The sequence below is a fragment of the Quercus suber genome, unplaced genomic scaffold (genome assembly GCF_002906115.3).
Source record: "Quercus suber isolate HL8 unplaced genomic scaffold, Cork oak 2.0 scaffold_127, whole genome shotgun sequence".
NCBI classification, from domain to species: Eukaryota; Viridiplantae; Streptophyta; class Magnoliopsida; order Fagales; family Fagaceae; genus Quercus; species Quercus suber.
In genome coordinates, this window is record NW_027069590.1 from 960,092 (window position 1) to 973,991 (window position 13,900).

At 31.9% G+C, this 13,900-nt stretch overlaps 1 protein-coding gene and 1 non-coding gene across 2 annotated transcripts; both read left to right on the forward strand.

The window, feature by feature from the left end:
• The first annotated feature begins 152 nt into the window (after nt 1–152).
• TRNAC-GCA (transfer RNA cysteine (anticodon GCA)) lies at nt 153–224 on the forward strand. Its single transcript has one exon. It is a non-coding gene; the product is annotated as a tRNA-Cys (tRNA).
• Nucleotides 225–399: 175 nt separating this feature from the next.
• On the forward strand, nt 400–5,040 carry LOC112015501 (probable protein phosphatase 2C 25). The gene is made up of 4 exons (XM_024047904.2): nt 400–1,114; nt 2,578–2,942; nt 4,023–4,259; nt 4,357–5,040. The coding sequence occupies exons 1-4, from the start codon at nt 781–783 to the stop codon at nt 4,603–4,605; spliced, it is 1,185 nt and encodes a 394-aa protein (XP_023903672.2). The 5' UTR covers nt 400–780; the 3' UTR covers nt 4,606–5,040.
• The last annotated feature ends 8,860 nt before the right edge of the window (nt 5,041–13,900 follow it).

Consider the following 13,900-nt stretch of genomic DNA (forward strand, 5'->3'; position numbering starts at 1 on the left):
AAATTTAGAGGTGTAGTTTGTATTTTAGCCTAAAAATAACTTCAAAATTTAAGAGGCAAAAGCTACTTTAGTTCATTTAAATTTCAAATTAAAATTATTTTAATATTTTAAATGTTTAAATAAATTTATGCATTGAGGTAATGACAAAAAGGGGGTCCATAGCTCAGTGGTAGAGCATTTGACTGCAGATCAAGAGGTCACCGGTTCGAACCCGGTTGGGCCCTTAAACTTAAAAGTACTTTTTTATTTTTTCTATCCTTGTATCTACTCCTAAATCTGACCCACTGAAATATAGCGGGTCCCAGATCCAGGACACACTAATAATGGCAAAATGTGTAATTAATTAACGCGTACATGCCCATTTTTAATTACTTAAAGCACACGGTTTCGTCAACTTTCCCTTGTCTTCTCTCTTCACTACTCTTCTTTTCTTCCTTACATCTCTCTCTCTCAGTCTCTCTCTCTCTGTAAAAACTGTAAAGCCTCTATCTATCTAAAATCTGAAAACGCAGAGAATTCCCACTTTCCCTCTCACACTACAGAAACACAAACACGCACTCTCTCTCTCTCTCTCTCTCTCTTTAGTGTTCACTCAAGTCCAAACTCTCGCATTTTCTTTTAGTCTTTCTTTCTCTGATCAAAATTTGCAATCTTTAATCTGAACCCACTTCCATATTCTAAACCAAGAAACCAAAAACACTAAAAAGAAAACATTTTTTTGGGGTCTTTCTCTGCTATCTTTCAAAACTTGAAATCGAACTACAGTTTGGGAAATGAGGGATGTTGTCGTGGTTGGCAAGGATGGCTTGGGCGTGTTGGAAACCAGTAAGGAGATATGCCCGTATGAGCAAGGATAATAACAGCAGCAGCAACACTAGCAATGATGATGATGATTTCGATTCCTCACTCGCTGACTCGCTTCTTTGGTGCCGTGACCTTCACAAACACTCTTTAGGTGAATACTCTTTTGCTATTGTTCAAGCCAATGAGGTTCTCGAAGACCAGAGCCAAGTTGAGACCGCTCCTAATGCCACCTTTGTTGGCGTTTATGATGGCCATGGTGGCCCTGATGCCTCTCGTTTTATCTGTGACCATCTCTTTCTTCATCTAGTTAGTGAGTCTTTGATCCTCTTCTCTCTTTTTATTATACTTCCGCTTTTGTTTGTAGGTCAAATGGGTTTTGGGTTTTAATGGTTTTTTTAGTCCTAGTTTTTACTAAAAACCAATTTATACTACTTGTTATGATGAATTTCCATGTGGGTCTTTGCTTGTCTTGCTTCTAAGAGACTCAGTTTTGTGATTGTGAAAAAGGGTTTCTTTTTTTTCTTTTTCTTTTTCTTTTTTTGGGTTGATAATTCAGTTATTGTAATTGGGTTTTCTGTTTTGTTAAATTAGGATGATCTATCTTGTTTTTTTGTTGTAGAGGTGTTTTGTATTTAATTCTGAGACCCTGTGCTGATTGGTCCACAGAGACAAGAATGTAGTTCAATCTGAAATTTTATTAAGATTTCTTGAAGTGACTATAGGCAGATTTGGAAGATAGGATTGTGGTTTTAGGCCTAAATTTCAAATTATGTGCAAGCTAACACACTTTTTTACTTGGAAAAGTAAAGAGAATGCTAAAAATTGTGAAGTAAGAAGTGCCGATGAGTTCTTGTTCAAATGAATTGACACCTGCTTCTCTTATAAGAGTAAGGTGGAGGGTAAGGTTGTAGGTCAAACTGCATGGTGTGTGTAACTTAACCATAAAAAAAAAGGTGAAGCAAGAGGCTGTTTTCATTTCTTGTGATTGTTTCTCTTCACTGTGTCAGTATAAAGGAGAACCAAAAGCAACTGGACGAGATGAAAAATGATAATGTTTATCACTCACATTATTTTATCTTGTCATTCTTAATGAGAGCAAATTTGGATGTTTTGTGTCTTTTTCTCATCCAGTTTTTCAGCCTGGCATTGTGTATCTCTCTGTAAGATTTTATTGAGGATTTTTTCTGTTATCAAAAGCTTAGATATAATTTCTTATTTGAAAATCATAACAGGTTGTTTGGAATAGAAAGATGGTATTGCATTTTGCTCTTCCCTGAGGTTTCTACCTTCTTGACGATAGCATATCTAACAGAGGCATGGAGCTTCTGTTCATATTTGTTTGACTATAAGATTTGAATTGATTTTTTGTTTTTTTTTACAAGAAAATTGTTACAAGTTGGGGATGGAGGATTTGAACCCAGGTTTCCCTATGGATGGAGACCAGTCAATGCCACTGAGTTACAAGGCTTTCAGCTAGGATCTTGATTGATGTGGTTTTACAAAGTTGTATTTGCAAGATTTTCATTTTTCGTTGGTATATCTGAACTAATGATAGTAACCACCACTCCACCTGGTATTGCTTCAACACATTAAGGAATTCACTTTAACTCAACAGAAATGTTTTCAAAATTGCGTCCCTGTGTTCTCTATCTAAAACCTTAGATTGCATCAAGTGTTCATTCTGTCATATTTTCTGCTTGTCACCCTTTGTTTCTTTATTGATTTTAGGTAGTTCTGAATGTTTAGTGGTGAATCTGATTTATTGTTTTACAGGGCTTGCTAGAGAAAATGGAACCATATCTGAAGATGTACTTAGGAGTGCTTTTTCAGCAACTGAGGATGGGTTTCTTACTCTTGTTCGTAGGTCGTGGGGAATAAAACCACTGATTGCAGCAATTGGGTCTTGTTGCCTGGTTGGGGTCATCTGGAGGGGAACATTATATGTTGCCAATTTGGGTGATTCTCGAGCTGTTATTGGTTCTGTAGGTAGAAATAATGAGATAATTGCTGAGCAGTTGACCAGAGATCACAATGCAAGTATGGAGGAGGTTAGACAAGAACTCAAGTCCAGGCATCCTGATGATTCACATATTGTAGTCATGAAGCATGGAGTTTGGCGTATCAAAGGCATCATTCAGGTGTGCTCTTGTTTTAGTCTTCTCCTTCTTATGTAAATTCTTTTGGCCTTAATCAATTTACATTAATTGTTGTTTTTTAATATATTATTTTGAAAGGATTCATGTTTTTCTAAATTACTGCAATTATATATTTTTTAAGGCAGTTTTTTTCCCAATCGATTTGGCAAACTGTTTGCATTCTTAATATTGTAGTTGTTTACCACTCATGCACATGACCCTATAAGATGCGTGTATGTGCATGTGGATGAACATTAATACTGACATCCACAAAATCAAGCTTTAACATTGACCCTTGTGTCGCATGCATGAGGAGTCAAAGTTCCCAGCACAATAATTATGCCATTCCCTTTAAGAAATAAACTGTAATCTTGTAGTTATACTTGTGTTTTAGCTTCACAACATGAAATTGCACTCAGGATTTATTCCATTTGTGGTGAAAATTTTATTTGTTTATTTATTTGAAAGGTTATATTCAGATTTTATGAAAACCATATTGACACTATACAGAGGGACATTCTTCAGTTAATGTAAATGTCAAATTGAACTAGGCTTACAGGAAAATCTTTTCTACCATATTATAGTATTTCTACATTCTATGGATTTCAGAAAGGCTATTATTAGGTTTTATTGCTATCATTAGTTTTTTTTAATGACAAATAATTTCTCTTTTTTAGCTCTATATTACCATGACACTTAGTCATACATGGATGTTTTTTTTTAAATTTTCCAAATCCTGAGCTTATTCCAAATAGATTCTGTGGTTATTGGAGCCATCAGTTAAGTATATGACACTACAGGGTTTTGTTGGACTCGGTTGACTCTTGTGCCCCATAACATCTCTCTACTCCCCATTTAAGATTCCTTTTTTTTTTTTTTTTTTTTTTTTTTTTTTTTCTTTGTTTTAAATATGATGCAAGCTATGCGACATCTGGTGCTAATATTCACTTGTATGCATAAAGAGAATTTGTACAATTTCTTAGATTGGTGGTCATTTTTCAGCTGTTTGCCTGCAATTTTGACCAGTGACAATTACTGTGCTTGTAACTATTCAACTTGTTTCATCCCTTGCATTGGTATCAGGTATCTAGATCTATAGGTGATGCATACTTGAAAAAGCCAGAGTTTTGTCTTGATCCTTCATTTCCAAGATTCCACCTTCCTGAACCCATCCGTCGACCTGTGCTGACAGCAGAACCATCTATATGTGCTAGAGTTTTACAACCCAATGATAAATTTATCATATTTGCATCTGACGGGCTTTGGGAACACATGACAAATCAGGAAGCTGCTGAGATTGTGCATAATAACCCAAGACAAGTATGCTATATCCTTTAACGAACCTCTTTTATTATATTTTGCTCTTTTATCTGTGAAAGACTTATAAATTTGTTCTTACTTTATCCTGAATTATCAGGGAATTGCAAGAAGACTTCTCAAATCAGCTTTAAATGTAGCAGCTAGGAAAAGGGAGATGAGATATGATGACCTTAAGAAGGTTGAAAAGGGGATCAGGCGGTTCTTTCATGATGATATTACAGTTGTCGTTATCTTTATAGACCATGAGTTGCTGAGTAAAATGCAATCTGTACCAGAGCTGTCGGTAAGAGGGTTCACGGATACAGTTGGACCATCAAATTTTAGTGTTCTTCATGGAATGACATGAATGTCAGGTCCATTATCTTAAATAAGTACCCGATAATTGGAATGGCTTGGTCTGGTATAAGAAGACAGGTTCAGATCATTTTAACATTTTTTGCTACATCTCATTGTTGATTCTTTCAGCCTTCATTTTCTCCTTTCCAAGTTTTTTACGGCAAAGTTTGAAACTGATTAATCCTTACAAGGAAAGCTTTTTTGGGGTTCTATGTTGGGAGTCTGTATACACTCAAACGTTGTGCAATTGTACAATTTGTTTGAATAAATTTTTCCTTCTTGAACATATCTTAATTAAGTTTTGTAGATGTTGGGCTACCCTTTTATATTTTTCAGCATAATAGTAGATCAGTGTGTCATGATTCTGGGTGAACCAAGGATGTATCTGTGAAATTGATAATAGGCAAGTTACATTTTGTAATCCTTAAGCTTTGGTTATCTTCAATCTGCTTCCTACTGTTTAATTTTGTTCAATTTCATCCTTAAAATTTTCATACCATGTTGTGATTTGTCTGCCCAGTTTCCACTGCTTTTAAAGCAATGTAGTTTTTATATTCTTTAGCTTCCGAATAAAAGCTAGATGTTACGGGACTATGCTAAAGCTAGAGTAATTGATCCCATCGTTGATTCCTTAGCAAGCTTTTTAAAAACTATTTACTCAATAAATTCCTTATAGATTGCTAGAATTTATTGGATAAATAAAATAACTTTTACTAAACTGATTTCTCTTTTTGATGAGTAAGGATATGAATAAAATAATGTTTTGGGGTACCTAACACGTTTCCCACACATAAATAAATACCCAAATAATTCATTGATTTGTAAAGTCGAAGAAGAAAAACAATACAAGAAACAATGATGGTAGAGATGCAACAAACGAATCAAACAAGGGAGAGCGGGATGTGATGTTACCTATACTTAGGTTTGATTATTTTAGAAGTTGTCATGGGAAAGGATTCCTCCAATTGAATCCTCAATTTCCTCCCATTTTTAAAGGATGTGCAACATATGGTATATATTTGACTTTTGAATACTGCATGTCTTACATCTAATTAAAAATTAAAGAGAATTAGAGTGGAGGATTCTAGAAGTGAAATAACTATGTATTTGCCATAAAGTATTGAGCATTTGGTATTTTGTGTAACATGATGAAACAAATGTATTTTTGCTATTGTGCTGTACTTAACTGTAATTTCAACCATTTAAAAAAAATTTAGAGAAGAGAGCAGAATTTGGTTCTATTTGTTTGGAGTAAATCCGAAGTTAAAAGCTCACTAGAATCTCAGGTGACTCTTCTAACTGCTAACGGCATTTTTTGGACATCAAATAAAAAATAATAAAGCCTCAAGGCCCACAAGCTTCAGCCTTCATGTGCCAGTAAATTGAAGCCCGAAATAGCTCATGAAATGCTAGGTATGTTTGGCTCTAAAATCTGGTGTATTCACTTTTCAATTTTATTTTCATTTTTATTTTCTCTTTCTGTATTTAAATTCTAAAATTGAATATAAAAAAAATGACCCATTTTTATATTTGAGGGTGTTTAGTAAGTTATTTTGAATACATGGTTTGGTATTATTTTTTTCTTTTTTCACTTACACACTCACATCAATCAAGTGGGGTCCTTTGTATTTTTACAATATTTACGAAATTGCCACTGTATTCGTTTTCTATGAAAATGAAAATGCTAAAAAGGTGTTTTTATTTTTTGTATTCAAATTCAACTTTTAGGATACTGAAAATGAAAATTGAGTACAAAGACCCCTAATGTGGTTGAGGGGCAACTGACGGAAAGGAAAGCGGGTGAGTTCTTAAACCAAACAAGTTTTTTTATGATGGGTCCCACTGAAAATTGAAAATGAAAATAAAAAACACAACTTTTTTCAATTAACCAAATAGGCCCTTATGAATTTGGCTCAATTTGAAATTTTGAACCCAGAAAGAAACTCATGCCCTAGAAATCATTGGTTGAGACAATAAACACGGCAAGCCCACAAGGTCCACCATCAATATCAACAGGGGATTTTCGACCAGAGCAATACTTAGATATTGTTGGAGTATGGAGAATGATACACCCTCCTCTTATGTTTATGGTGTGATTCACTCATTAAATTAATGGTGATGTTCACCATAAATGTGAGAGGAGAGACTAGAGAGTATCATTAATTCGTCCTCCAAAAGTATCTAAAAATTTCCCTTCCACCAAACCAAGTTACTAAAATCTCTTCCGTTTTACTGTGCGGATAGGCCCACCTGTGGAAGAGAGACCAACAAATGCGATAGTTAGGAAGAGAGACCAACAAATGCGATAGTTAGGAGCAGTCTATTAGAGGGTAAAAGAGTCTTTTTCCACCAGTTTGGGCACTCTAAATTGCCTTTCCATTGGGCTTAGAACACTAGTGAGACAAATGGGCCCATGCTGGATTCAATAACTCATGGAAGAACACCATGTCTGCTGACCATACACCCTTCACTCGACACACATTCTAAAGATTCAATCATCATTTAATGTTATTTGTCCGGATTCCTCAAATTTAGCAAATTGAGAAGGGCACATTCCCTTTAGGGAAGTAGTTTTCGAGGCCTCCCAAATGTCAAATGTTAAATGTAAGTATTTTTTAGCATTTTAAGTCCAAAATCTCCACTTTATCAAAAATGGTAAAAGCTAAGTATTACAAAATTTTTTTGCTATAGCTGAATGGTAAACTCTAATATTATTATTTAATTTTCTCTCTCTCTTACTTTTTATTAAATGCATTGTAGTTAATGTATTTACTGTAAATGATGGTGATTTTATGATATATTATTTTATTGTGTATAAATATTATTTTAATATGTTGTATTATAAAATAAACGTTGGAATGTTAGAGTATTGTCAAATAGTATTGTATAATTGATAAAGTTTTTTTTTCTTTTTTTTAAACGGTAAAATAGAATATGATGACATTTTGGGGTGTGAATACTCTAATAATCAGTTTTCCCTTTTTGAAAATTTTCGCTAATTAAAGCTAGTGCATACTAATATTTTCTGAGTTAACTAAATAGGAGTTTCTCTTTCTTGTTCATCTTATTACTTATAATTAGTATGTAACATGTGTTTACGCACATAAATGATAAATTATAGTGGTGCTATTAATATTAGTTTAAATTATTAACTATATAGGATATTAGTTCGACCAGGACATTTGAAGGTATTAAAATGATTTTCTTTTGCAATTTTAACGATATTAGTTACGCCAAATTTTTTATTACACGTGTTAAGTATATAATTTTGAAAATCACTGTTAGACACTATATATACAATATTAATTCACTATCATTGTCCATGAAATCCTACTAAATACAACACAAAATAAAAGAATAAATTGGTGCAATAGTGTCTCCTAAATTAAATGGGATGAGTGCATGGGATTGTTTAGCACAATTATAGTTTGTTACATTCAAAATCTTCACATATAAAATATCTAAATAGAAACAAGTATAAAAAATATACTTATTAGTTTAGGATTGTATTATAAAATAAAAGTTGGGATGTTAGAGTATTGTCAAATAGTATTGTATAATTGATAAAGTTTTTTTTTTTTTTTTTTTAAACGGTAAAATAGAATATGATGACATTTTGGAGTGTGAATACTCTAATAATCAGTTTTCCCTTTCTGAAAATTTTCGCTAATTAAAGCTAGTGCATACTAATATCAATACTAATATTTTCTGAGTTAACTAAATAGGAGTTTCTCTTTCTTGTTCATCTTATTACTTATAATTAGTATGTAACATGTGTTTACGCACATAAATGATAAATTATAGTGGTGCTATTAATATTAGTTTAAATTATTAACTATATAGGATATTAGTTCGACAAGGACATTTGAAGGTATTAAAATGATTTTCTTTTGCAATTTTAACGATATTAGTTACGCCAAATTTTTTATTACACTAGTGTTAAGTATATAATTTTGAAAATCACTGTTAGACACTATATATACAATATTAATTCACTATCATTGTCCATGAAATCCTACTAAATACAACACAAAATAAAAGAATAAATTGGTGCAATAGTGTCTCCTAAATTAAATGGGGATGAGTGCATGGGATTGTTTAGCACAATTATAGTTTGTTACATTCAAAATCTTCACATATAAAATATCTAAATAGAAACAAGTATAAAAAATATACTTATTAGTTTGGGGAAAAAAAAAAAAACAGCAAAAATCTAATTTTGATCCTAATCAAATATTCTCTAAGCTTTGGTTATAAACACACACACACACACACACACACAGAGGGTTACGTTTAAGTTACACCTAGTGTAAATTTTGACAAATCCACTGTTAGATTAAATTATCTTTGTATATTCTCCATTTTTACAAAATTTCAATGTGATTAAAGATTAATAGCCATGTCATCAATCAATTATTTAAATTCAAGTTTTTGTAGCTTGAAATAATGCATAGAAGATTAGTTTATGGATCAAATGGTAAATCATATTTGATTGGCATGAAATTTGGCATGTATGTTAAGAACATATAATTCAACAATTGGATTTTCAAAAAATGAAATAAATAATAAATTATTGAGTTGTGTAACATTGCTTAGAGTTACACCAACCAATAGTTTTTAATTGGATGCAAATTTTGACAAATCCACAGTTAGATTAAATTATATTCGTATATTCTCCATACTTGCAAAATTTCAAGATGATCAAAGATTAATAGCCATGTCATCAATTGATTGTTTAAATTCAAGTTTTTGTAGTTTGAAATAATGCATAGAAGATTAGTTTATGGATCGAATGGTAAGTTACATCTGATTGACATGAAATTTGGCATGTATGTTAAGAACATATAGAACATGTAATTCAACAATTGGATTTTCAAAATATGAATTCAATAATAAATTATTGAGTGATGTAACACTGCTTAGAGTTACACCAAGCAGTGTTACACCAATCAATAGTTTTTAATTGGATGCAAATTTTGACAAATTTACCGTTAGATTAAATTATCTTTGTATATTCTCCATGCTTGCAAAATTTAAAGGTGATCAAAGATCAATATCCATGTCATGTCATCAACCGATTGTTTAAATTCAAATTCGTGTAGTTTGAAATAATACATAGAAGATTAGTTTATGGATCAAATGGTAAATTATATCTGGTGGCATGAAATTTGGCATGTATATTAAAAACATATAGAACATGTAATTCAACTATTGGATTTTCAAAATATGAATTCAATAACAATTTTTTTTTTAGAATAAATGGTAGATCAATAATAAATTATTGAGTGGTGTAACATTGCTTAGAGTTACACCAGGTGTAACTTGATCCAACCCTATATTGGATAGGCTCAAGTTACACCTAGTGTAATTTTAGGCAATGTTACACCAACCAATTGTTTTTAATTGGATGCAACTTTTGACAAATTCATCGTTAGATTAAATTATTTTCGTATATTCTTTGTGCTTGCAAAATTTCAAGGTGATCAAAGATCAATAGCCATGTCATCAATCAATTGTTTAAATTTAAGTTTTTGTAGTTTGAAATAATGCATAGAAGATTAGTTTATGGATCGAATGATAAATTACATCTGATTGGTTTAACATTGTTTAGAGTTACACCAGGTGTAACTTGATCTCAACCCTATATATATTACTTAGGTTTATTTATATTGGACTTCTCATTTTCTACATTGAATTAATTCACTTGGCATAAAAATTAAAAAAAAAAAAAGATTTGATAGGACACGTGGCTCAAAATTAAATTCTAATTGAAATCCAATTTTTACACTAAACTAGTCGCAGACCTGTGCATTGATATGATTTTTTTTATTTATTGAATTAATATATTATAGATCATATATTTTTAATAAGTCAGTGTGTTATTTTAAATTATTTTTTTAAATTGCAACATATGAAATAATCCCACAATATATATCCCTTTTAATTCATAAATTACATGATTACTTGGATTATATGGTAAAACACAACCAACCCATTCATCATGACATTGCAGAATCATCTAAGTATAATCATACAAAACCCCCGTTTGGTTGAACGTGTAAGATTGAGTGCTTGCCGTAAAGTGAAGGACTTGGTTCCTAAGTATTTCTTAGTGAAAAAGCCAAAGTTTGTATGGAGAAAATTTTCTCAAAGACCATACGTACAGAGTAAGAAGGAAGAAATGGTTATTTGTTTTATGACTATTTCAGTTGTTTCTATCAGTATTAATAATTTTGAAGTTTTGAAATTGTGAAAGACATGAAGAGCAACAAGAGGGGAGATAGAAAGGAGGCATGAAGGAGTGATTAACTTATATAAGGAGAGGAAGAGACGAAAGAGGGAAGAGAGAGAGGACTATTTTAGCAAAACATTTCATTTTAAAGAGACTAGAAGAGATATTCCAGCTTGTGTGAGCTTGCAATTTAATAGATAATCAATTATAATTTAGTAGAAACCAAAAGATAATATAAAAATATTTTAGAATAGCCTTTTCATTAATTGAAAGTTGGACATACTTGACGAAACAATCTTGCTTTTGAACTTGTAATTTAATAAATAATCCGTAATCAACTGGTAGAAAATATGAACAACCTACACAACCAAAAGATAATATAAAAAATATTTTAGCATGACCTTTTCATTTTATTTATAATTGAGAGTTAGATATACTTGAAGAAACAATCCAGCTTAAAAACATGCAAATTAACAGGTAACTTGTGAGCAACTGGTGGGTAAAATGGTAATCAAAATGGTGTTAAATGAAAATACTTAAACCAACCTTGTTTTATAGACCAACCTTGTTTTTTGTTTTTTATCTCCCTATGTTTTTGCTTTTAATCTCCCTCTATTTCTACTCTTTCACTTTGTGTTAAAAGCTTCCATTGCCTATTTTAGCACTGCCCCAAATTCTCACCTACACGCTCTATATGTCTTTTTTTTTTCTTTTACAATTCAAAAATTATGAACCCAAGAAAGACAACTTGAGGACCCTTTTCTCTTGCACTATTTTATTCCCTTTAACTTTTACTCTCTCCTAAGTTGTCCATTTAACTGATCAATGACATTATTCAACCTCCTAGAAATTCAATCTTTGATTGGTTTGTTTGAAACAATTCCAGAAGTAGCAATATCTCTCCATGAAATGTTTTTTTCTTAATTCTCATTTCTCAGTCAAATTATAGAAAGATATTTGATTACACCTACCTAAAAATCATTTCAAATAACTGGTGGATAATATGAACAGTCTACACTACCAAAAATAATATGAGGACTATTTTAGCAAAACATTGAATTTTATTTACAACTGACATTTAGAGATACTCGTAGAAATATTCTAGCTTTTGTATTTGTAATTTAATAGATAATCCATAATAAATTGGTAGAAAAACTGAACAGCCTACACAACCAAAACATAATATTAAAATTATTTTAGTGTACCAAAAGAGAATTTAAAAATATTTTAGCATAACATTTTCATTTTATTATAATTGAGAATTGGACATGCTTGAAGAAACAATCCAGATTTATTACAATGGGATTTCCCAACAAAGCAACTCATTCAATAATGTCCTATTTCTTTTGGTTACTTAAACTGTTTTGAGTATGTGCAACTGTATCAAGCTCTGACCACTTGCATATTTGTTTTTTTGTCAAGAAGTGCTGCTACTGCTGCCTCCATAGTGGTAATAGCTTTGAATCTAACCCTGACACTTGTGGACCAAGGAGACACATGGTTGATGTACTTCAGTTATTTATTGTGCGTTACAAAAGTTTATCATCATGGCAAGCCCTTAAGGTATATATTGATGCTATAAGAGCTGGAGGATAGGTTTGGGTATTGGCGAAGGAGTTTGATAATTGTTCTTTTGTTTGAATAAAAGGAATGCAAACTAAGTAGTTCATAGTGCTAGTATAGTGGTTTCTTGGAGGGAAAAAAGACTTTTGTACTATTTAATTGGTTTGTATATTTTCTTTTTCTAGAATATATGGTGGAATTAAATAGTCTGAAATTTTAATCATTCATGTGAATTTGGATTGAAATTTCATCAAATAACTTATTGCACCACAATTGATTTTCCAACTGCTATAATTGCAGTTAACACTTTCCCTTTGAATGAGATCAATATTGTTGGTCTGAAAAGTATGAAACAAAAATGCCATGAGCATAGCAACAAAGATGTGCCTAGTCCTTCTCTAGTGTTACTGCTCAAGGCACCTTTTGAGGGAACTTTTGATAGAAGTAGAGACAAACAACAAAGTCAAAACTCTAATCCAATTACCATGGGTATCAATCTACGCTGACACAGAACATTTGATAGAAGTGGAGACAAACAACAAAGTCAAAACTCTAATCCAATTACCTTGGGTATCAATCTATGCTGACATAGAAAATTCGATACAGATATTTGGCATTGTAATAGATACATAGATTTCTCATCCCACTATCACAATGGAAAGTTGCTACAATATTGAAAACCCTAATCGAATTACTTTGGGTATGAAATTACACTGACATAGATATTTGGCATTGTAATACATACACAAATTTCTCATTCCACTATCACAAAGGAAATTGGGAAAATTTCTTCAGCTACAACAATATTGATTTATATAACATTGCCTTATTTTTCACACAGCACACGAATTAATCTGAGTTGCACTAAAGTCGTTGGAGTCACATAGGATAAGACCCATTCCAAAAACTCAAGATGAACAGACCATAAAGAGGTAAAGCTTCAATTAAAAACGGTTACACCACAGCACGAAAGAGGTAGTAACAATATGTAAAAAGGGAATAAAAAACATCAAGCAAAAGAATAGAGCACAAAACAAACTGGGATTTAGAGATACCTCAACTGAATCATCCAATTTTTGTTAGTATTTATATACTGTGAGGAGTGGAGGAAGAATGATAGAGAGGCTACTGTTAGAAGATAGGGAAGGGGAAGGAACTAAATCTAACACGGTGAAACAAAACATGGGGAGACTGTAATTTTAAACCGTGCAACAAAAGGGAAGGAAATACAAAAAGTTGTAATCGTGATTTTCAAAGGGTTTTCGGTGGAAATAACAAAAGCTATAACCGTGATTTTCAAAGGGTTTTTGGTTGAAAAGGCCTAGGTCTGGGCTTTATGGTGGAATTAAATTTATAAGAAGTGGGCTTTATGGTGGAGATAGACTGAAAATTATTTTAATTTTATTAGTATTTTAAAATTTATAAAAACTATTTTAAAATTGTAGGACAAATTTAGAAAAAATGATGGGAATGACATAACTGCTGACATGGCTTAATGTGAGCATAGCAA

Excerpts from the sequence above, each read along its gene's own strand:
- LOC112015501 (XM_024047904.2), top strand. The coding sequence starts at position 781 with ATGTTGTCGTGGTTGGCAAGGATGGCTTGGGCGTGTTGGAAACCAGTA. Across the intron at positions 1,115-2,577 it reads TCTCTTTCTTCATCTAGTTA|GGCTTGCTAGAGAAAATGGA; the intron begins GTGAGTCTTTGA and ends ATTGTTTTACAG. Across the intron at positions 4,260-4,356 it reads TGCATAATAACCCAAGACAA|GGAATTGCAAGAAGACTTCT; the intron begins GTATGCTATATC and ends CTGAATTATCAG.